The sequence below is a fragment of the Thalia democratica genome, chromosome 1 (genome assembly GCF_965202585.1).
Source record: "Thalia democratica chromosome 1, ktThaDemo2.hap1.1, whole genome shotgun sequence".
Lineage (NCBI taxonomy): Eukaryota > Metazoa > Chordata > Thaliacea > Salpida > Salpidae > Thalia > Thalia democratica.
The window spans coordinates 67488302-67514284 of NC_139165.1; the positions used below are offsets into that span (position 1 = coordinate 67488302).

The following is a 25983-nucleotide window of genomic DNA, read 5'->3' on the forward strand; positions in this document are numbered from 1 at the left end:
AAACACGGTTTGGGTTGATGCATGAAAAGGTTTCGTATGGAAAGTTCTTGTAACTTCAGTATTTGTTTTTTCGTTTGTTGCGTAAGTTTTACTTTCATGATAAATAGTCAACAGTGTGATTACTTCTTCTTTTAGCATCATGTTAGATTTGTAACATACGTAGAACTGTAATAAAGTTATTTCTTTAACTATTTATCCGAATGAAAAGTTATTACAATATTTATAAGCTTTATTATTAGTAGTAGCTAGTTTTCTCTTTAAAATAAATTTTGAATAAGATGAAAAACAAATACTTTCCAGAAACAGTTTTAAAGTGTATTCAACTTGTTGAAATTATACAAGGTGAGGTTACTTCATTATACTAGATTTTAATAAAACTAGTACTTTATCAAGTTGTTGTTGTTATATTCCAACGAACTTGTTTCATTGGAACCTTTAATTACCAAACATTATTAATAGTTTATAGTTGTGGAACGACTATAATTATCTTAAAATTTTATGTTAAGTTATTCAACAATGAAGTAAAATGCAAACTTATCAAGTTTTTAATCAGCTCAAACATACGCACTTCATTTTACTAAACGAAACATATAATAAAAGTTTGTATTGGTCAATTACATAAGTGTTGAAAACTTTAAACAATAAAACAACACAAAAATAACTAAGGCTACTAAACTGCTTATAAGTGTAACTTTGTGGAAATAATGAATTAAAATCTTTATAATACTTAAACTAAAATTGAATAAAAAAGGATTTTTTTAAATATTTTAGAATATACACAATTTATCTTAATCGTTTATTTTATATATCACATATATAAAAAATAACTAGTCAACAGAGAAATATTTAAACAATTATAATAACAATTCTTTTAGAACTGTTTTCTTTTTTCAATCAGACTAAAAAATTGGAAATTTTTTTTATTCCGACAGTTTTTTAAATAAAAAATTTTTTTTTTTCAGTTTATATAGAAACTTTATACGAAAATAAGTTTAGTTTTCTTAAACTTATTGTAGCAAGCTTTTAAAAATACTGAACTATTGAACCGCAATAACTTGAACTATAGGTACTCAAAACTAATAAAAACAATTGACTAGCTCAGCTAAAATTCAGCTCTCAAATATAGAAAAAAATTTGTTTTTACCATGATTTAAAATACTGTTCATAAAGTAATATCTGCAGAATTTCGATTAGTGAGTTAAAGCTTTGGAAAAAAAATTGTCTATTTGAAACGTTAAAACGTCTTTATTCTTTATAGAAAATTTAGATTTATTTTAACAATTTTTTGTTAAAAATTAATTCTAAACATATTTTGTCTCTTTCACTACCTTGAGTAGTTTTTAAAATTGTTTTTAAAATAAAAAAATCAAGTGAAGTTAAGTTATATTACAAACATTTTTTTACTACAATAATATATCTATCAACACTTAGACAAGTACATTTTTATCAATTTAAATTTGATTTTTTTCTTAAACTTTTTGGAAATAGAAGAAGAGTAAACATTTCTTAAAATTTAAAAAAATTTTCAATTTTTACTTAAAATAGTTCTTTTCGTTGTAAGTTTTGACGCTATTTTTTTAGTCGGTTGGCTTCTAAAAATAGACTTTACAATTAACAAAACAAAAAAATTGTTTAGTTTTTTGTATTTATAAGTACAACTAATAATTTTCTATTAAAAAACATACTGTAAATAAATATATACAACTAGAACAAATAAAATTAATATAAAATTATAATAAATTTTCAAGCTCTGTAATGATTCATCATTAAGAAACATATAGACTAAACGTCATTTCTTACATAGACAATACTATTTTAACTGTTGCATTTACTATTTCAAGTCGATAAAAGTTGTAAATGTGACTGTATGAAAATATTATATTAAACTAGAATTCGTACTAAAAAACATTATTATTCTGTAACTATAGTAAAACTTGTTTTTAACTGAAAAAAGTTATTTGTTAATTTTAAAAGTACTTATTTTCTTCATACTAAAAAAAATTTAGTAATTTTTAGTCAAGACTACAAATTTAATTGAAGTGTGTACTTTAAAGTTTTACTTTTTGTCAAGACAAAACAAAAAAGGCAAATAGCTTATGATTTTTTTTTTTTTGAAAAGTCTAAAATTGTGAACATATATTTAATGATAATAAAAACAGTTGATTTTTTAAAATATTATAATTTTTTTTATCTTTCTAATGTTTTTTTCAAAAAAATAAGCGGTAAATAAGAAAAAAACAATGGGTTTCATAATAAGCTAAAAACTAAAAAAAAATAATAAATTTCAATAACAAATGCTTATTAGAAAACACTGAACATGAAATGTTTTGTATCAATTTCTAAATTCAATTTTAACATATGTAGGTAACAATACAAGCATATGTTTGTATTGTATCACTATATGTAAAGTAAATACTAAATATATTCTCTTTTACTACATCTATATTGAATATATGTTCTAGCTATGTACTTATTTTCTAGTTCTAACCTAAAATTGAATATATAAAAAATCTAGTACTGATAGTTTGAAAAACAAATAACACAAGGAACTCTTTTAAACTATAAATTAGTTTCTGTTTTTAGTAAAACTGCTTAAAATTTAAGCTTAGTTGTTTAGTTAGGTTAATAAGAATATGTTTCTATCTGAATACTAACATTTAATTCTATATTAAAAATTTTACTAAATTTTTTTTAGTTCGAAAATAAAAGTTAAGAAAAACTCTTAGTTAATAACAAAAAACTTATTCTTTTATTTAATAAATTAGCATGTTAATCTTTTGTTTTTTTTTGTATAAACTTAATTTATTAAAAGTACTGCAACAAAAATTTAAGCTAAACAATTTTTTCATCAATTTTAACTTGTATTTGGTTATTGGAAACCATGTTAATTTGTTTTCTTTAAAACGTAACTATTGTTAATTAATGTTAATAAAGTTGATAATTATCTCAAATGTAATTAGTTGCAATAAAAATTTCATATAATTAGTCTAGAATAACATAGATAAATTTTATATAACTCAACTTATAAATACTTAATAGATACATTTGCGTTTTTTTAGTTTTGGTTGATAAAAGTATTTAATGACATTTCAGAAGGTAAATTTTTATAGTTTTAGAAACTAAAAAATACTCTTTTTAAAACTTTTAAGTAGTTTTATATATAATTTAAACTATACCAAAGGATAAATAAAAAAATATAAAAATTATAGGCATTATTTTCTTAAACATATTTCCTTATACTTTTCGTCGCGCATTCACAAAAATGTTTTATTATTAGTAAATCATACTCTGTTACTAATAAACTTCTTTTTTTTTTGGATTTTTTTGATGTTGTAAAGTTTTGGAGTTGTTAATAATCGCTAGTTATAAGTCAAAATTCGCTTATATCTTACTGTATTTTAAAGTTACAAAAATCTTAAAACTTTTATATAATCATAATTACGACAATCACTAACTTACGATTACAAAGTACTAAACACGTGCTTGAAGAAATTAATTTAGTTTAGATCGGACGAGTATTTAATTAAGTTTGAAAAATAAATTTAAAACAGTTTTTCTTGTTGAAAACTTCATGCTAAGTAAGTAAAAGAATTTTCAGAGTTTATTTTAGTCCTTCGTTGTTTACAAGCTTTAACTATTTCATAGTTAATAACTATAAAAATTGAAACAGCTTTTAAACTTTTTATTCTGTGGCCATACTTAGTACACTTTTTTAGTATTGATGCTTTTTTAGTTTCTAATTTAGGTCTAAATTAAGCTTAATACAGAAACTTGCTCACTTTTAATACAAAAATTATTAAAGTTCTAACTTAAACAATCGCATTTATAAATATAAAAAATTGATTAAATAACAAGTGAAAAAAATTACTTTCAATTAATTTTTTTGTTTATACTTCAAGTTGCACACAAAACGACTCAATATAATGTCAATTGTAATAATTAGATTCCTGCTAACTTAAGTTTCGTCCATATGTGTAAAAACTAAAACATACTGAAAAATTTCGGATCAAAAATCATTTAAAAAGGTTCAAAATAAATCACTTAAAAAGATTTGAGTCATCCTAATGATGGAAGTTTGTCAAAACTAGGTAACTTTTTTAAGATAAAAACAAAACTAAAAACATTAAAGTTTTGGATTGTTCAGACTTTACAAACAAAAATGCTTTAATTAACTTTATTTAACGATTATAAATTAAAATTTCTAAAAATTAAACAAATTGTTGAGTGTTTCGATCTTAAAAAAGTGGTACTAGATATATTAGAAGAATACGATGCTAAAGATAAGATCAAGCATACTGTAACAACGTGTTTTTCATTTTGCAATTAATTGTTTAGTTTAACTAAACAATAGACATAATCAAAAACAGATCTCTTTCTAAAAATTGTCTAAAAAAGTTTTTACTGAAAATATATGTTGATTAAAAGTTTATTTTTTGTTTTGAAATGTAAGTTGTATTAAAATTATAAGTTAATATCAAAAATAAACAAAAAAAAGCTATAAAAACCAAATCGCTTTTTACATAATATTTAATTTAAAATAACAAACATATTTTTGCTACAAAAATGTTATGTAGATAAACACTAGTAGTGAAAAAATTTAATAATGTTGTTTAATTTTTTTTTCTATTTAAAAAAAAATAAATGTGCTTAACTAAAATATCTAGCTAAAACATACTAATCTATCTTTTCAAAAGCTTATATCAATAAGCGTATTGCTTTTAATCGTCTAAACAGTTGTAAGTTTTGATCTCACACAACCCATAGACATCCACTCCATCTTTGCGGTCTAAGTTGGCGTTTACTGAACACTCAGAATCTCTTAAACCACCAATAGCGTGCCAAAACTGCGCACAGTGTTGATTACCACCGTTATTAGGCTCAGGTGCTTGCCAGTAGTACAAAGCAGTTTTATTTCTCTGAAATGAATCGTACCGCGTTCACTAACCTGTACTTTGCCTTGGTCGCTCAGCCCTATCCAAGGGTTTGGGGATTTTGGTTGACCATGTCACGAATTTGGCTGTAAGTTACTCTGATTAAAATTTATGTTTTTTTAATCTAATGTTCAGAAGTGTTAGTTGTAAATAATGTCGACTACTTAAAGATTCAAACGAAAAACTTTTTTTTAACTATAATAACAACAATTTGTAGAGTACACAACTCACAAGTTATTAGACTCTATGGATGTTTTTCTATGCTATAACTAGAACAGTTCTACAAAGTACTGAAAAGTAGAAGTATATAAACTAACAGAAAAAGCTAATGTGTTTTCTGGAAATACTATATTAAACACATACAAACTTTATGCAAGAGCAAAAAATCATTAATAAGTACAATGAAATTTAATAAACTAATTACTTAAGTACATTTTCCGAACATGTTAATTTTAGTTTTGCTTATTTGTTATCTTTCAACATTAATTTAATGACTATATTCTAATCACAAGAAACGCGTACTGTTTGGTTTTTTTATTTTTACTGAAGCTTAACAAAAAATGCATTTTTTTGAATTCGCTCTCAAATGAATTAATCCTTGATTTTTTTTGTTAAATTTTGAGTGCTTAGTTTTATAATTACAATAAATTTTATAAATACGAATAATTCAAACTACAAATAATAAAAAATAATAATTAGATAAATCAGTACTATTAATATATATTTTTTTAGATAAACACTTTAACTTTTATTTAGTATTTTTATTTTACTTACATAGTCAATTGAATTTATTAGTTTTTGTTTTTATTCTGTGACTAACTTTTATATATTGTTGTTAATATTTCTTTTAAATCTTATGAGTTTTATTTTAAGTTTTATCATAAAAAATTTTATAATACTAAAAAAGTTTGATCAACTATTGTTTTGTAAATTTAAACTTTACATGAGTTAGAAGTTATTAGTAGTTATTGAAATTGTTTTTACTTTACTAATATAGTTTTTAAATGTTTGTGTTTATGCTTATCGAAACCGCTTATTTGTGTTCTACTCTATGAACTCTAAAGTATCAATATTATTCAGAACTCAGTGAACATTACTTGTTATTGTACAGAGAAACTTTGCTTGTATTAAATGAGTTAGGTACTTTTTAAGTTGTTGCTTAGTTTTAACTTAGCTAGTTTAGTTTTATATTTTTAATATTGACATCTGTAAACTATTTTACATGGGATGCGGCCTATTAAAGGTATAACTTTGGCCCTAGAGCATTTTTTTTTTCCTTAGAATTAAAACCTTTAAAAATTACACCAGATATTCTGAGTTTTGAAGGAAAAAGCAAAAAAAAAGGTTGTAGGTAAAATTTACAGGAACTTACAGGAATACACTAGATATTTTGGAAATATAAAAACTGAAACTACAATAGCGGACCACAAATATTTTATTTTTGAAAGACCGCAGAAGGCAAGGCGCAGAAGACCTCCTCCGAGATCATTACAATTTTTTCTGCATTCCAACCAAGTTCCTCTTGAAATTTTTATTTTGAATGTCTATTGAGCTTTTGAGAAATAATTATAAATAAAAGACTATAAAAAGTTAATACAAACAAGGTTTTTTTATTAATGCAGTCTAGTTTTTGTTTAAGATCAAGTATAAATCTTATTACAACTATCAACGTTGCTTCAAACATTAAAAGTCTTTTTTCTGAATTAAAACCGAATTTAGTGTCATATGCGTCTCTTTTCTGTCGTAACTCGTCACATGCAAAATTGTTACTTTTTCGTCTTCTGCAGCATAAGCTGATGAAAATACAACAAAAAAAAAAAGTTTTCATTTTGCCTATAAATCTAGATGGATATCAAGTTATAAAAGTAAACCAAGTATTTAAAAAATAACAGAAATAATAACTAATACACAAAAGTTATCATGAATGTTTTATATATTTTAAGGATATCATATATTAAGAAGCTGTATTTATGCTTTCAATTCCATAACTAATGTTTAAGTTTTCAAAAATTTTACAAAAAGTTACATTAGACAGCACATGAATGTTTTCCCAACAATTATTACAATTTAATTGTTGTCTTTTTTTATCACATCATATTGTTATAGTAATATCGCAAATTGTTATTTTTTTTTTACCTCATTTTTGTATTTGAATGATCTTTTAAAAATTGTTTTACATATACTTAAAGTTTAATATTTTACAAAATACCTCCTTCTAAAATATTTATACATAAAACTTGATTGTAAAACTGTGTTTTTTTGTTCCGTCTAAACCTAAAGTATATTTTTTGTGCTTTATCAACATCGAGCATTATAACATAATATCTAAATAAGTTTTTCTTTCAAGTATTCTCTAAATAAATAATGTAATACATTTTTTGTAACACAGCTTAGGAGTTTAGTAAAGTATGATCAAAAACAGCAAAACTTAAAACATTTTGTTTTTTTTTATTTTACTTAAAGGTTTAACTAAAATCGTTACTTGAGAATTGGATTAATAAGATTTAAAATAACTTTGTTTCTAACAAAACTTATTTTTACAAAATCTACATTTGAATATTTTTTGTTTTAAATTATATTTTCTAAGTTTCGATATTTTTAGTTAGTTTTACGGTGACTTTTTTAATAAGCTCAGTAAAAATTTACTTTTTATTATAATTATAAGGCTACTTGAAACCTTTTTACGAAAAAAACATATAAAATTAATATGGATATTTACAACTTATATTTGGTATTATTTCAAAAAATTGAGTAGAGAATAAGTAAACTTATTTTACAACTCCTCACTAAAATTACAAAAAAAAAAATTTTTTAAGGGTTAGTTGTCGATCAAATATAAAATAACCAAAATTTTCATGAGACGAACATTATACATACTGATACTCCACTGCCGCCGACATTAAATCAACTACAAATAGTCACAATTTTTTTGTATTTTCTCGAATAATGATATTAACGATTTAATCAAAAATAGTTATAACAAATTTTATTTTTAATTAGATAAATAAAATTGAGTTTACTCTAAAAAATGTTTACTGATAAAAGTTTTACATAGTCAGTTTCTCCATACACTTTCGGTGACTAATTGTGTAATCACATGTTATCTTTGTATGAAATAACATAATAAAAATTCTCAGTGCCACAAATTTGAGTTAATGAATAACTACAAAAATATAGCAACTGATGCACTTTTTCTACCAATGTTAATAAATTTAAATAAAGCATTGATGAGATTAACATAAAAATTTATTTTTTATAAACATTTCATGATTTTTAAGTTAAAGAGCAAGTTAAGATGATTGTTTACAAAAAAGATAGCAATAAATGTACTTAAATTTTTATAACATTTAAACTAATATTATAAAAAGCACTTGTAATTTCTGTATATAACGATGAAAACTGTTTTTAAAATCCAATAGCTTGTTCCAATTATTCCAATATATGTATGTATTTTATAAACAACTGCCATTAATATTAAGTAAAGATAAATTATTTTCATTAATAAATTATAATTATTAAAAAATAGAGTTACATCATTTCAAATTATAATAACTTGTTCCATCTTTGTTTAAAACTACATTTATTTTTGTGTTAACTTAAATATTAAAAGCTATATATGATGTTTTTGATCTCTATTATACTCATTTTACTTTATCTAGACAAAACTTTTTTGTACAATGACTGCTTTTACCATTCATTTCACTTTTTTGTTTTTATTGACATTAAGTTACAATTTAAAATAGTTTTAGAATTAGTGAAACGTTTTAATTTGGTACTTTTCTTATACTTTTTATGATATTTACAGTAAATGAGTTTATTTCAAGCTTAAAAATCATAAATACTTTAATAAATTTACTTGTTTCATAAAGTTTATTAAAAAAATAATTGTATTATAAACAGTTTATTAAAAAATATTTTAGCAAATATTTATTAGTAAAAACTGTATCATATTGGAATGAAACAGAAATATATATAAAGTTTTGAAAATGATACTGTTTTGTCTGAAAACTTAAAATTTAAACTTTATTTTAGTTAGTACTTAAATTTACTGTTTGATAGTTGAACAAACTTTTACTAAAACTATTGAATGTTAGCTAATCTAATTTAAAAACAGAATATATTTAAGTGTTATAAAACTAAATTTTATCTAAATTAAGACCTTCACTAATATACAATTTACATAATAAAACGACTTGATTTAAACACTTAAAAGTTCTGAAACAGTAGATAAACTTTTTCTATTAACATAATCTAAGTTTTGTAAGTTTTGTACTTATAGAAATTATCAGAGGAAGTAAGTTAAGACTTAAGATAACTACACCGTAGAACAGTTTACATTTACAAGTGTAAAATGATCTTTTTAGTTTACACTTAGTGTAATGATTTTTGTAGTGTACAGTTACTAACTCTTAATAGGATTTCTATTTATTTTTCAAAGGCTAAGCATTGTTTGTTATTTATTAGTTTGTACTGTAGTAGTGACTAAATTAAAATATAAAAACAAAAGTTATAATTACAAACTAATATACTTGTGCCAAAAGTCAACAGAAACTTGAATAAAGGTTAATCTGGGAAAACTACTTTTCTGAAATTAATTAATACTTGTTGAATGACCAAAAGCTTAACAAAAAGTTTAAACATTTACAAAAAATTTTGTCTACTAGACTAGTTATAAATCGTACAAATCATTTACACATATTAATACAACTATAAAAGCTTTAAATCAATAACAATGTTGTTGATAATCTGGATCAGGGTTTCCCAAACTTCTTTTCGTAAATTTGATAAATGGTTGCCCCCACCCATTAAAAACCACAGAATATCTAGTCTAAATACTAATATGGCCCATTGAGAAACTCACATCTAAATTATCTTATTTTTTAAATTTTCTTGTTTATTTTACAACTACATACTAGAATAGTATTAAAAATTTCTAGTGTAAAATTATATCTGTAAATTATGATAACCAAACAATTTATAAATAATCTTTATAACGAACTAAGCAAAGATTTTGAGAATGACAACATTTTCTTTTCACCTTTAAGCATCACAATGGCAGTTTCAATGGTCCTTCATGGATCAATGGGAAATACAAAAGATCAACTTATTTCAGTTTTAGGCTTTACTGCTGACTCACAATTCTTGAAAGATCAAAAAGAGCTTTTTTTGTCTCTTAAGTCTGAAAAGCCTAGTGTTGAAATGAATGTGGCTAATAGTTTGTTCCCTGAAGAATCTTTTTCTTTAAAAAAAAGTTATGTAGATCAACTTAAAGATACACTAGACTGCCAAGTCAAGGGTCTTAACTACAAAACAAATTCTGAAAATAGTAGAAACGAAATAAATAGCTGGGTTATGAATAAAACAAATAATAAAATAGAAGAACTTATACCATCAGGTTGCATTACATCTGATACTGTTTTAGTATTGGTTAATGCTATCTACTTCAAAGGAATGTGGAAAGATATGTTTGAAAAGCATCTAACCAAAAAGCAAACATTCTATTGTTTGGATGGATCTGAAAAGCAAGTTAATATGATGGCAAGAAAAGCTCACTACATGAGTAATTATGATGCAAATTTGAAAGTCAACTGTTTAGAGCTTTCATATAAAGGAGACAAGTTTTCTATGTATGTTTTTGTTTCGGAAGAGAGACATGGCTTAAAGACTTTGGAAAAAGACTTATCTGTTGAAAAAATGAATGCAATGATTGATGGCTGCTGGCGGAAAGAATTTATGCTAAAAGTTCCTAAATTTAAAGTAGAGTTTACTAAAATGCTCGAAGACATTCTTCAAGCAATGGGCATACATGACATGTTTGATGCTTCAAAAGCAAATTTTGAGGGAATTACTGATGTTGGTAATCTGTGCATTTCGACTGTTATTCACAAATCTTTTATTGAGGTAAATGAAGAAGGAACTGAAGCTGCAGCAGCGACAGGTTTGTTTGTTTTGTGTAGAAATAAAACTTTAAATAATAATTTTAAAGATCACAATCACTTAATAACTGAGAATAAAATATGTAAACAAATATAGGGTGTTTTTCTGAAAATTTTAGACAAAGTATGTAAATTTTTTTAATATTCTAGTAACTTTTTTCTTGATACTGGTACTAAATAGTTTAATTTTTATATATTTATAGTAATTAAATTATAAAACATTTTGGTTCTATATAGGATTGTGTATAATAACTATGAATGGAGTTTAGTACTATTAAAAGTAATTATAGTTTTTTAAATTTTACATTATTTGTGAACTATAGCAAGGTATTTTTAGCAACATAAGGTTATAATTGTTTAGTTTAGGCCTATCAGCTTTTATATAACTATTACAGAATAAGTTGTACTAATTGATAATTACTTTTGATTAGTTTTTAGAACAAAAAAAGTTTTTGTATATTGGGTCAAAAGTCGGTATAAGAAGTTATAAAAGACAATGCTTGTAAATTAAACTAAGTAGCCTTAAAGTAACTTTTCGAACATATTATTAAACTAGTTATTGAATAAATAATTTATATAAAAGCGAAATCTTCTTTCAAATTATGTAACCTCACATAACAACAAATATAACTTTTAAAGTAAAAATTATATTTTAGGATTAATTATGAACCGGATGTGTCTTCCTCATCCTCCGCCTGAGATAATTTGTGATCATCCTTTTAAGCTCCTCATTTTACACAAGCCTTCAAAACAAATCCTCTTCTATGGTAGAATAGCTGACATTGGAGAGTAACTTGTTTTCAAACAAATATTTTATCCATATATTTTAGATTCTACATAGTATATATTCATCAACTTTTTTTTAACCATTCAAAGAATTGTGCAATCTTTTATTGTTCAACTATTAATATCTTAATCATTAATGAAATTTTTGGTAGTATAAAATACTTCTATTTTAACCTGTTATAAATACTTCTTTATATTTAAAAATCAACAATAACTATTTCATGCAATAGTTTTTGGAATTTTATCAAATTTTGTTTTTTATTTATTTGTAATTTTTTTTATTTACAGTAATTTCACATATACAACTAAGTGCTTTATTAAACGTGTTAAATTGAATTGAAGTTCAGAAATTTTATGCTTCAAATATATATTTTAGTTAAAATAAAAAACTTTTATTATAAATCCTAGTAGTTTTGATAGATTTAGACTAATTGAGCTATGTTTATATTACCACTTTTAAAAACTAAATGATAGATATTTGTATTATTTTTATGCATCATATAAATGAAAAACACTAGAAAATAAATATATAGGTGTCACAGCTTCAACATGTTTAAAGTCCTGGAAATTTACTCTAAAAATGTAGTTAAGTTTTTTTTATTTCTATCTACTAACTTAAACTCACTGTCCTGTTTTACATAATCTTAATTAATTACACTGCCAATAAATCAGGATATTTTGAAATTTTTCTTAAGTCTCAGGATGACTCAGTATAACTCAAGATAATTCGATTTGATTTTAAACTCGGGCGGACTCAGCATAGTTTTGTTTTCATTTATAAAAACTCAGTATACTTTTAAAGTTTCCAAAATCTTAGGCCAGTTTTTTTCTAAATTTAAATTAGATAAAATTGAATTATTTTCAATGTTTTTTTATTTTGTAATAAACTTTGTCAAAGAAATACCTTTTCACAGCTTTTAAAAGTTTAAAAAAAAATTTTAACACAAGGTACTCAGGACAGTTAAAGGTTATGGACAGTATTTTGACTTTATTAGTGACAACCTTGTAATTAGTTAGTTATTTTGAAAATAAACAAAAAATCAAAATAATTTTATAGTAAGTTTTATATACTAAAACTTTTTTAATGAAGTGCCCACTTGAAAACCAAGAAATTAACTATATTCTAGATAGTTGTCATTTTTATAGTGTCGACCACAACTACTACTTTTAGAAATTTTCACAATATTTATTAGTACAAATATTTTCTGTTTAACATAGTAGCGTTTGTTATAAGATTAAGTATTTAAAAGTTAAAATATTTATTGTTTTAGATTATTGAGACTCGATGTTTTATTTATCTCAAAATCTATTTGTTGATATACAATAAATTTTATTTGCTATGTTAAATATCAGAAAATATTTTTTAAACATTAGTAGCTGCATAGCCTAGCAAAATTAGATAAATTAATTTTATTGCATATTCTAATGAGTTAATAAATTGTTTGACATAGTGTATCTATACAGGTTCACAAAACTAGTAAAAATGCGGTAAAGCCAAAACATTTTTATTCAATTTTTACTAGTTTTGTGAACTTTTTTTTGTAAACTCACTAAAGATTTATATAAATAATTCTGCAGCATAAAATTATATTTAAAATAATGGCAACTGAGCAGTTTATCAATAAACTATATAACAAACTAAACAAAGAATCTGGAAATGGAAACATTTTCTTTTCACCCCTAAGTGTTTCAATGGCAGTTTCAATGGTCCTTCATGGATCAATGGGAAAAACAAAAGATCAACTTATGTCAGTTTTAGGCTTTACTGCTGACTCACAATTCTTAAAAGATCAAAAGAAGCTTTTTTTGTCTCTTAACTCTGAAAAGTCTAGTGTTGAAATGAATGTGGCTAATAGTTTGTTCCCTGAAGAATCTTTTTCTTTAAAAAAAAGTTATGTAGATCAACTTAAAGATACACTAGACTGCCAAGTCAAGGGTCTTAACTACAAAACAGATTCTGAAAATAGTAGAAACGAAATAAATAGCTGGGTTATGAATAAAACAAATAATAAAATAGAAGAACTTATACCATCAGGTTGCATTACACCTGATACTGTTTTAGTATTGGTTAATGCTATCTACTTCAAAGGAATGTGGAAAGATATGTTTGAGAAGCATCTAACTAAAAAGCAAACATTCTATTGCTTGGATGGATCTGAAAAGAAAGTTAATATGATGGCAAGAAAAGCTCACTACATGAGCAATTATGATGCAAATTTGAAAGTCAACTGTTTAGAGCTTCCATATAAAGGAGACAAGTTTTCTATGTATGTTTTTGTTTCGGAAGAGAGACATGGCTTAAAGACTTTGGAAAAAGACTTATCTGTTGAAAAAATGAATGCAATGATTAATGGCTGCCAGCGAGAAGAATTTATGCTAAAAATTCCTAAGTTTAAAGTAGAGTACAAAAAAATGCTTGAAGACACTCTTCAAGCGATGGGCATACATGACATGTTTGATGCTTCGAAAGCAAATTTTAAGGGAATTACTGATGTTGCTAATCTGTGCATTTCGAGTGTTGTTCACAAATCTTTTATTGAGGTAAATGAAGAAGGAACTGAAGCTGCAGCAGCGACAGGTTTGTTTTTTTTTTTTTTGATAACAGTTGAATATCCTAATGTCTGTTTTTTTTTTTATGAATAAGTCACTAAATTTTTTTTTTGAATAAATGATTATAATAAATTTTTTTCGTCACAATTTTATTTTGTTACATTTTTGTAAACTCTTTTGTTCTGCAACAATTTTTCTTATGTTGTTAAGTACAATACTATTTCTCTTAGTGGCTGTTTTATGATAAAGAATTATAGTACAGTACTAGAACCAGTTTAATAACAACATTATGGTATAAGAGTTAAAATTTAAAATTATAATGTAGTTACTTCAATTATACTTTGTTTTGCTTAGGCCACTTTTGCATTTAAATTTTTATAATAGTTTTATAATGAGCTCATAAGTATAAATAATTCTAAAACATTGAGTTCATAAAAAAGTAGTTATAAATGATTGGAAAAAATTTCTAAGTTGACATATTGAGTTAATTAACTTCTATTAGTACGTTGGAAAAATACTTTTGTACAATTAAATTACTTTTTATTTTGTATTCTTTTTTCTTGTTCTTAGTTCTAGTTTGCTATAATTTTTCAAAGTACATATTTTGATAATAGAGCCAAGGGTGTTCTCTTTTTTTTTTTAGTGCTAATGCTTTTGTAATTTTCTATATTTCTTATTTTTCTAAGCTACATAAGTAACACGTTTTGTCATTTTTTTCAATTTTTTTTAGTTCTGTAAAGTAATTCCCGTTTTAGATTATAATATTTGTTTGAACATTTTTGTTCCGCTATATAAATTGATAGCTTTGAACTCTACCATTTTAGTGTAATGTTAAGCTTGCCTTATTGTTCCGGTATCTACTTTTAATGTTGTATTAGTGGAGCATACATAAAACTTTGTTGTATTGTCTGTTTTTATCGTGCCAGATAAATTAGGTTGCTTACTAAGCAGTTGATATTTTAATAGTGATTTTTCGTTCCTGCACTTACAGGTTTTCTTGTATTTTGAGGTTTCGGTTGGTTAGTATTTGGTTATTGTGTATAGAAACTTTTATTTGATGTACAACCGTACAATATTTTTAATATTTTGTAGTATGGTTGTTTTGTGTCACAGTTTTGGTTTACTAAATTTAAAATTTCCTGACCTTATTTTTATTGTTTAATATATTGTTAGAAATTACCACATTATAAGTTTACTGTTAAATAATATATTGTTTAATAAATTGTTAATAAATTGTTTAACTTTTCTTAAACCGTTATAGGTAAATTTTTTAAGATTTGTCTTGGTAATATGATTGGTTTCTTACAAAATGAATAACTGAATTTAGTTTTCTAAAAGGAATGTATATTTTATTGGTAAGGTTTAATTTTTTTCAGCTAAATGAAATCAAAACATCTTAGTTACTTAATAACGAGAGTTTGAAACTTAAAAAGATGATGGCCTCGCGGTCATACAATCCAAATTACCAAGAAACGCTAAAAGTACTACAGAAGCACTACGAAATTTTTTTATAAATTCTTTTTAAAATAACTGTATGTACAATCAGGACTAATGCAAGCTAATTTTATACACTTGAAATTAAACCTTATTAATAAAACATACATCCCTTTTCAAAAAGTTTAGTAGTTACAAATAATCTTTTGTAGAAAACAGTTCAAACTTGAAACACAGTAACAATACAAATAACTTTAATTGCAATAAATGCTCAAGTTTTAAAGTATGGCTTCTCAAATGGGGATATGTTTAGAACAACTCTGTACATTTATTTGAGTAGTGTTTTCTATCAGCCTTATCAATTTTTTCAACGTTTTAGGTTAGGGTTTCCAAAATAAATTTTTACAATCATCTTCTTGGCTAAAATAAGAAAAATACTGCTTCCCTTTATTACTTAATTAGCCATTTGCTATTTCGCCCTTTAATAGTAATTGCCTATCGATAGCCTATATTGCTCACAAGGGGATGATATGTCCAACTTTGGGAAATCCTAGTGTAGGTGCTACCTACTCTTTGTGAACTTTTAATTTCTCCAATATGGTGAGTTATTTCCAGTCAGCTTTAAAGTTAAAATTGTTGTTTGTTAATATTCTGATGTTGTTTGATACTCCTGTTCCATTTTGTTAATATGTTTTTAAATAACTATTGACATATACTATACGTTTTTAAAGTAAAACTTGTTGACCTTTAACAATTTTTATATTTGTTGGCCAATACAATTTTTGCTCCACAGGTGACGTTTTTGACCAAACATTTATTATTAAAGGAGTATTTGATCTCAGTTCAGCAACTGCAAAAAGTCTTACTACCTGTTTCATTTTAAGTGTTTAGATATTTTCTGTTATGTCCCTAGATTATTTTTTTGATGTAGTTAATGTAACTGAATGAGATATTAAAATTATTTTTGAGTACTATTTTGTTAAATTGTGGTCTTATTTACACAATATATATAGCTGAGTTTTAAGAAGGCTTTCATTGTGCTTTTTACTGATTGGCAGTAAGGCGGGTAAAAGTAAGTTACAATTTAAAAATAAAAAAGAATAGTAACTTACAACAATCAAAAAACAAAAAATATAAATAAAATCTAATAGCTAAATACCATAACGAATTAAACAACTTAAATTTCATATAAAACTTTAGTATTTAGATGACAAAGACATACAATTTAAAAATAAAAAAAGAAAAGTATGTCTTTGTCATCTAAATACCAAAGTTTTTATATGAAATTTAAGTTGTTTAATTCGTTATGGTATTTAGCTATTAGATTTTATTTATATTTTTTGTTTTTTGATTGTTGGCTATTCCTTTTTTCTATCATCTTAACGAGGTTTTTATAAGATGGCTCTGGCCATTTGAGTAATTTTCTGTGCCCCTAATACAAATATGATTTCTTTATGGTATGCTTAAAACTCATTGTTCTAAGTATCAGGGGCAAGGTTACCCTAACTTATATTAGAATCGCCTGCTTGAAAAAAAAAGGTAATTACCCTCCTTTAATTAGGTTTCATTCCGTAGCTAGTTAATTACCTATTTACTTTTTCTTTCCCTATCTACAGCTCCCCCTCCCTTTGTAGCCAAAATCGCTCACAATAGAGTGAAATCGCCCTCTTCGGATGAACCTTGTCTAGGGAAGTATAAAACATTGCATTTCAATTTTTTTTTTTTGAATCTAAGTCCTTTAAAAGTTTTAACTGTTTTCTTTTGTTAATCATCAATTTTCTTAAGAGTATTTTTTTCTGTTTATAATGATACACCATCATCCCTGTACAGTCCGATTGACTCTTTTGTAAAAGTTTAATAAGGCAATTGCAAATTACTTGCTTCAAACATATTTTCTCTATAGAATTTAGCTTATAGTCAATATTTTCTAAAACTATAATCTATGTGACTGTAATGTTCTTAAACTAATAACTATTGATGACACGAATAAAAAAATATGTAAGAATTTTTTTCAAATATCAATTTTTCATATCCTTCGCTGAATTTAAGAAGTTTAAATATTTGATTTAACACTAAAATTATAACTAAAAAGTTTCAGTAGTATCCTGAAGAAAAAATTGTATCATTTAATCATAATGAACTTTTTTTATCTATATTTATATAACTTATTATTAAAACTTGTCTACTGTTAAAAAAAGTTGACAGTATTTTTTAGATAATTTGTCATTGATTCAGGTTTAACAGTTTATTTTTGTTTAATTTATATAATAAACACTATTTTTTTCAAGACAAAACCACATCTTAAACTTTGTACACGTATACTAAAACAGTCAAACTTTAAATTTTCTAATAGGGATGATGATGATGCGAATGTGTCTTCCTCTTCCTCCGATCGAGATCACTTGCGATCATCCTTTTATGCTCCTCATCACACACAAGCCTTCGAAACAAGTTCTTTTCTATGGTAAAATTGCTGACATCGGAGAGTGACTTTTTTTAATCAGTTATTTTTTACTTCATCCTCTATTGTGCACTTAAATTTGTAATCTGTAGTATTTTTTCAAGCATTCCATGGTCTTATGCAAGTTTATTAGAAATCAACTATTTGTACCTGTTTCATTGATTAATTTTTTGTGGAATTTTAATTACTCTACTTACGTATTATTCCAAATACGTCTTTTTATTTATCATCGTTTTCTTTTGCTCATCACCATATCTAAATAATAAACATAATCTTTTACAGTATTTACTATATGCTGCAATAAAAAAAGATACGTATTATTGAGTGCTATTATGTTTTTTACTCTACCATGGTTTAGTATACTTAATTTTTACATTAAATTTTCACTTTTCTATCAAATCTTACTTAATAATAATACTGTTTTATACGTTAAAGAAAAATAAAGGTAAGTTATTAAACTTATTTTTAGATATCGTATTAACATGCTACTTTTCTAAAACAGCATACAGTTATTTTGCAGCTAAGAGATAATTTTAACAATGAAAATGTAAATTTATAGGGCTTTAAGTTCAACTAAAAAAAATGACCCCAGGGTTTTTTTTTTACTTGATTTTTTTTAACTACCTCTGTTACCCCTTACTAAAAATCGGTAAGCTTTCTATTATTTCATTTATCATTTTCTTTTTTACTATCACTGTTACCCTTAACCTTATTCTTTGAAAATTATTTTTATTATGATAAGTTACTTATAATCGTGCCTGCTTAAATTCGAGTTTTTCTTCACAATACATGAGTAGCTTCAAACTAGTGATCTACCAGATCCACTATTAGAATCCTTCTATATATAGCCCTTTTCCACACTATCCGAATCCGCTTGTGGCCAGATATTAATTTTGAAAATAGATTTAGATCCTAATTTTGTGGATGCGGTATATCACTAGTTTTTGCATTATTTATCCAAAAGTAGATTGGGACTTAATATTTTAAAAGAACAGTAGACATTTTGTTGTTGAAAAATTTATATATAAAGAAGCTACCACACTAAATTTATAACAAAGCGTAACCTAAAAAGACACAAGAAAACTCTATCGAGCGTAGACAAATTCAGAGTATCAATAGTTTTCGAAATTGTAACTGATAAACATACTAGATTTACAAATACTGTGTTTACTCTTTGCTATAAAAAAAAAAAAACATAAGTAAACTTTGTTATTGCTTCTAATTAGCATACTATACCATAGCTGTATCAATAAAAGCATGCAGGTTGATTACATCGTTTAATTTTCTTCCTTCCAAAAATGAAAACCAATACTTTTTTATAAGTAAAGTTTTAAATTTTAACGATTTTATTTCGTTTCTTAAACTTGAAAAAAAATTTATAAGTTCTAAAAAATTTGTCAACTATTTTGTTTGTTTTTCATATAGCTTTAATAGATAAGATATAAGCTTAGAACAGAATGCAAATAAATACTTAAAAAACTTGTTATAATTTTTTTTTGTTAAAATTTTTTTGATTTTATACCATAAAATAATTTAAATCATTGATAATAAAACATGCAGTACTATTACTCTATATATAGAGTTTAAAACTATTTACTTGAACAAGTTGCTTTTATATTATTTTATATAAAAGTACAATTTAGCTTATTTTATATTATCGAAGTTAATTTTCTTATATCGCCCTTCAGGTATGTCAATTGTTCTTTTCTTTATCTTAAATTTTTCAGCCTTTAGTTTATATTCAACTTGCTTGCTGAAGAAGCATTTATCTTTTATTGTTTTATCATTAGAAAAAAATTATTACAAATAAAGCTGTTTGTAGAAGTACTTCAGTAAGATATTTTTGTACTTGAACCCAAAAGCTAAACTTAGATATTACTAACTTTTTTAAACTTTTCGCTCTCATTGGTTTTTTTAAAAATAACATGTTTGATATAAAATTTTTATGTTTAATTAGGGTGAGAGTAAAGCAGAGTTGAATATTAAACAATTCTTTTTAATTAAAATAATAAGAAACTAATATATTTTGACTCTTTACAACTAAATAAATTAAAAAGAAATTACGACTGAAAACATTAAAAAACTATTGTTAACTTTTTTATTTATAAAAGAATGTTAACACTCAATAAAATTAATGAGATCCCAACTAACAATAAATTTCTTAATCAAACTATTATCAATAAAATTATTTTAAATAATTAAAAATGTAAAAACATCATAGTTAAGAAAAAAAATAAGAGTAAAATGAGCTATCAATAAACAAAATTCATTAGATAACTGTTAATATTTTACAAAAACTTAATCAGTCGTTAACACTCATAGATATTTTGATTTTTTATAAATCTTTATTAAAAGAAAAAATCAAATACAAAGTCTGAAATAAACTAAAAAGATGAATTTATCAGTTTTACAAATTATTTATTCTAGTACTTGGTTTGAAATTTATTATAATAATAGTTTTTTGGTTTTTTTTTTAAATTCAATTAGTTTTTGAAAAATTATTAAAACTTTTAGCTACTCAATCTTTTTTTTTAACTTCAGTTATTTAAATAACTGTATAACAACTTATAAAAATTTTCTAAAACAGTTTCACTAATAACTCGAAATAATATATGTTGTAAAGTTATTGAACAACAAAAAATGCGCTCAACTGGCGTATAAAAAAAACTTTTTGGTTATTGGGCCATACACTACGGATACAGTTTAATGTCATGTCCATGACGAAATACTTAATTTCTTTTTTATGTTTTATAAAAGTATTTAACAATGAAAATTTTTAAGTTAAAATAAAAAAGATTAGTAAATGTAATGTTTATTGAACGACAAAAAATATACGCTCAAAATATTCGGTCCTTGGACCTAGTGCACGAAAAAACCTTTCGGTTATCGAGTCGCACACCACTTGGATACCTTTTAACGTCTTGTCCAGGACTAAGTTTAAAATTTTCTGTCAATTTAGTTAAAAAAGTTTTTTAAATGTAAGATTTCTATACAAACTAGTTTGTAAATTTCATTGCCATAAAAAATTTATCCTGAAATTTTTTAATCTTTGGATTTTTATACACCAACAATGATATCTAAATCATAAATAATTGAAATGTATATTTTGTCATTGTTTTCAAAATTACGTCCTTATATTTCAAAAGTAATAATGTTTCCCTAGCCGTAATGGTTACCGAGTTTAAAAATTTCTATTAAAAAAAAATAACTTTTTTTTATTTATAGTTAACTAAAATATTTTTTTCAGTTACTCTAAGATATTTGTTAAACTTTTTTTTTAATGAGCATATTTAAGAATAATAATTTATTAACTTTTTGATTTGTTCTTTTGCTTTTAAAAAATTAAATTTTCTTTTATAAAACAACTAGTGCTAAAACCATAAACTATATAACCAATTTTAAAAGACACATATTTTTCTAAGCCTAATAATCTTTGTGAGTTTTATAAAATTAAAACTTAAATTTTTCTTTCAAGATTAATTCTATAGTACAAAAAGTATAACTTTAGTTAATAAAAACAACAATAATTGTTCTTATTTAATATAATTAAAGCATTGAAGTTAAGCGTATAAAAAATAATAAAAATCATGGATAAGGACTATATTTTATCTTTAAATTTTACCATTATAACTTTATCATGTCAGTAATCAGCTTTTTGTAAATCTTTTTTTTTATTACTTTAATCTTAATTGATAGTAGTAAAATATTAATTGTAGATTGATAGTAAAAAAACAGGATTACTAAAATGTCTTTTTTTATAAATAATTTACAGTAAACTTCAAATATTTATACAAAAACTCAAGACTTTTTAGTTTGATTTTGTTCAGAAAAGCTTATTTAATACAGTAAAATTCATTTTTAACAACTTTTAGACAACATGTTCAATCTTTGAACTTTTATAAAATGCATGAATGAAGTACTATCGTTTTTCATCGATCAAGATTTTGTGGTAGGAAACATATAAGTAAGGAGACATATAATTTACTTTTCTAAAAAACAGATGTTTTTATTGTTTAGTACTAAGCTAAAATCAGCAATATTTTAAAGTTAAAATACGTGGTAAAAAAGTTTTAGCACAATAAAAGGTTACCAAGTTTTATTTTTAAGTGCCTTACTAAATGTGTCTAAATTAAAAGTATTCTATATTAGGTAAAAGCAGCTTAAAACAAAATAAAAGTCTAAAAACTGTTTTAAAAGCTTTTATTTAAATAAGTTCTATCTAGAATTTCTATTTACAAAAGTGTATTATAATAAATCAAAGGTTTCACATACAAATATTACCTTAGAAGTTTTCATACTAGAAGGTTTAAATATATGGCGTATTCAGAAATACATCTTCTAACTAAGTAATTTCGAAAGATTTTAGATTTATTTAGATTCTGAAAGCTTTAGCTCAAATATCGGAAATTTAGCATTCTTCTGAAAATAAGGCATATATGTAAAAAAAAATCACTGGCCGATTTGTTAAAAAAGGTGATAAACAAAACGCTATTTTCAAAACTTATTACAAGACAATTAATTCTTATAAGCAAACTCAAACTAAAGCAATTGATAAATAAGCACTAATGTTTATTAATAATCAATTTAAAACACTAAGTTTTTAAATGTTCATTAGAAATAATGTTAATTTAACATAGATATTTTAAGCGACAAACACGTTTTATGGCTAAAGATTTATGTTTTAAGTACTAATTTTGTTTCAGTTTACCTTAAACCAAGTAATTTTTTTTCTTAATACTGAATTTTGAAAATATTAAAATTTCTAATTAATTAATTTTGCTTATCTTTATTTTTGATCAAACTGAAAAGTCTAATTAAATTAATTAAATGATAAAACTATACAACTATTGTTGTGTAAAATCAAAAAAAAAACTTTTTGATTTTTAAACTTTTCACTTAGGTTTTTGTTCTTTTATATTTTAAGAAATTAAATTTTTTATTGTGTTTTACTAACCAAATACTAATTTAACAGTTTCTATTTAAAATATTTAACAATTTATTAAAAAAAAATTATCATTTTGTAAGTACACAAAACTGGTAGCAAAACGTTATAATCATCGAGTGTAACTTATAATGTTGGATTTTATAAATTATGAAGCTTATTATCATTGAATATATTTAATAACCACTGAGAACCAATTTTTATTAAATAATAACAATTTTCTAACGATTTATATCAAAACTTTATTTACTTTTGGTTATGACCATATTTATATAAACTCGATAACTTAAACTTGTTTAAAAAGTTAAACTTTCGCTTTAACTTACATTAAAAAAAAAAAAAAAAGTTTAGCTAACATATTTAATTTTATATTTGTTCTTTCAAGACTTTGTTTTGCCAACTAAGTTTCGGTCAAAGACCTCGTCAGTGCTTAAAAAACATCTAAAAAGACTTGTAACAGTCATGGAAAATAGTATTTAAACACTTAAATAAGAACTATTTTTTACTTAAAAACAAATTAAATTTAATCTTAAGGTTGAATTACGGCAAAAGTTTTATCTTAGTTAAGTTTCGAAATTAAAACAATAGTAAAAATTATAGTAATAAGAAGCTATATGTAGGCTTCTTTTTTATTCTTCTAGTGGGTTTTCAAAACAAACATTGCTTAAATAAAAATGTAGTTAATAGTAGTAAAAGAGATTTAAAATAAGATAAGTTCTAATGTAGCTAATTTTAATTTGACGTTTTTATCGAAAATTTAAAGAATTATATGCTTGTAATAACTATGAAAATTTTGCTTAAATGCTTTTTATAAAAACTTTTAGGTTCCAGAAGAGAAAACAAAAAAAAGAGCATGCATAAAACTAATATTACAAACAACTTAAGACTTAAGTTTTAAAGTGTAGTTTTTTGAAAAGGGGAATAGAATAGTTCGTATCGTTTATTTCAGTTGTACCTTCTATCGGCTTTGGCAATCGCCACTTTTTTTAGTATGCAAGTACTGCAAATACTTTGTGGGTTTTTGGCTTTGCCAATATGGTGGATTATTTCCTAGTCTATTATTGTCAATGTTAGTTTGCATAATAAAGTCTTAAAAGAATAAATATATTATTACTCCTCTATTAGTTGAAATCTCTTTATTTGTTTTCTAAAAATCAAAACATATAATGTTTAATTTAATATAAGTTTTTAATGTTTCTGGCTTAAAAAAAATGTAATCATAGAATTAAAAATAGGTTAAAATAGTACTTTCAAAAGCTTTACAGTAATACTCATTTTAATTTTTTTCTATGAGTGTCTATTAAAAACATTTCTTAGTAATACATTTTGGTTTTTACTCTTTTGCATTTTGTGATTAATAAAATAATTCAAAATCTTATAAAAAATTATTTCAATTTTGTAACATAAGAAAATAGTCCGATAAAAAAATATGTCAAACTTTAAAGTGTTTTCATTATTAGTATTTAATAGTTTACTGAACACGATTTACAGGTCGATGCAAAAACACACAGCTAAAAGTCGTGAACAGTTTTGCCATTTCCTCCTAACTATTTTAAAAGAATATAAGCTTTTAGTAAAATTTAGCAATATAAAACACGCTTGAGTAAACAGCTAGAGTTAGTAAAATTCTATTTCTGACAAGTATTGTCCTAGACGTTATGTTAGTCAAAAAGTGTAGTAAAAACATCTCCAGTAATCGAACAAAGAATTTCTATTTAAACTGTTATATATTTTACAGTAAAACTATGTTATTTTTCACTGTGGTCAAATAAAAAAAAGTTTAATGAATCATTTATTGTGTGCTTATCTTTTTTTTTGTAAAAAGTGTACGAATAAAAACATTTTCAACCATTATTTTAAGGTAAAATTAATTTTGAATAAATATTTTTTGCTGAAATTTTTAGTACTTTGATGTTTTTAATAAGTGTCGTACTTGTAACTTTGTTTTAAAGCTTTTAAAGTAATTTTATTTATATACCCTGCTTTATTATTTATAAACAAAATGGAGGTTTCATAAAAGAAACTAGCTTTTTATTATAGAAATGTGCCAATTTGGTAAAGCTTGAAAATTCAATGTTTATCCACAGAATTATCACTTGCATCAAAGACTTCTATGTAAAAATTAATGTAAAAGAATTCACAACCTGCAATATTCTATTCAGCTAGTTTTGTTCAATTATCTTAAATAATGACATAAATAAAATCATGAGTATAATATACTATTTTTTTTCTTTTTTTTTTTAACTAGATTGATTTCTTAATAATAAACTGTTTAAACAAAAAAATAAAATTTGTTTTCTCAAAATTATTGACTAATTCACTAACAAATTTTTTTATTTTTTGTTGTTGTCTATTATTTAACTTTCTGAAACTTTTTTTTGTTTTGTAATATCAGCAAAATTATAGTATTTAAATTACTGAAAACTGTATAATATTAATCTTTATGTTTTATATTTGGATAAGTTTTACTTCAAATTATACAGTAACTGTTTAACCTAGTAAAATTACTATTATATTTATGGATTCAAATTAAATAATCTTGTTGTAGATAACCTCTTTAATGATAAGTTTAATTTTAGTTTACCTATTTAAAGTAGACTAGTTTTAACTGTAGTAGAAGATCCAGTATATAGCAGATTCCCACATGTTGCAGTGTGGGAATATTTTGTATTGAATATTCAATAGTGATTTGGTAATTTTAAAGTTTCACTAATACTTCAAATTTATACATTATGTTCAATTACAAAAGAATTTTTGAAATCTTATTATGTAAAACTTTCAGGGTTGCTATAAAACCTGTTATATTTGAAAAACCTTGAGTTTGAGAAAATCTGAAAATAAACTGGAATTTTGAACATAAATCACTAAAAATAAAAAGCAAGAAAAAAATTAAATTTAAAACAATTTTTACTTGTTAAGTAGTAAAGTTTCAATTTGTCACAC

At 24.0% G+C, this 25983-nt stretch overlaps 2 protein-coding genes across 2 annotated transcripts; both read left to right on the plus strand.

The window, feature by feature from the left end:
• The first annotated feature begins 9189 nt into the window (after positions 1 to 9189).
• On the plus strand, positions 9190 to 13039 carry LOC145829547 (iris-like). Its single transcript, XM_082937389.1, has 2 exons — positions 9190 to 10869; positions 11524 to 13039. The coding sequence occupies exons 1-2, from the start codon at positions 9891 to 9893 to the stop codon at positions 11658 to 11660; spliced, it is 1116 nt and encodes a 371-aa protein (XP_082793515.1). The 5' UTR covers positions 9190 to 9890; the 3' UTR covers positions 11661 to 13039.
• A 196-nt stretch (positions 13040 to 13235) lies between these two features.
• Positions 13236 to 18402, plus strand: LOC145831210 (iris-like). The gene is made up of 2 exons (XM_082938355.1): positions 13236 to 14231; positions 17991 to 18402. Exons 1-2 carry the CDS (start codon positions 13253 to 13255, stop codon positions 18125 to 18127), a joined length of 1116 nt encoding a protein of 371 aa, XP_082794481.1. The 5' UTR covers positions 13236 to 13252; the 3' UTR covers positions 18128 to 18402.
• Positions 18403 to 25983: the final 7581 nt, after the last annotated feature.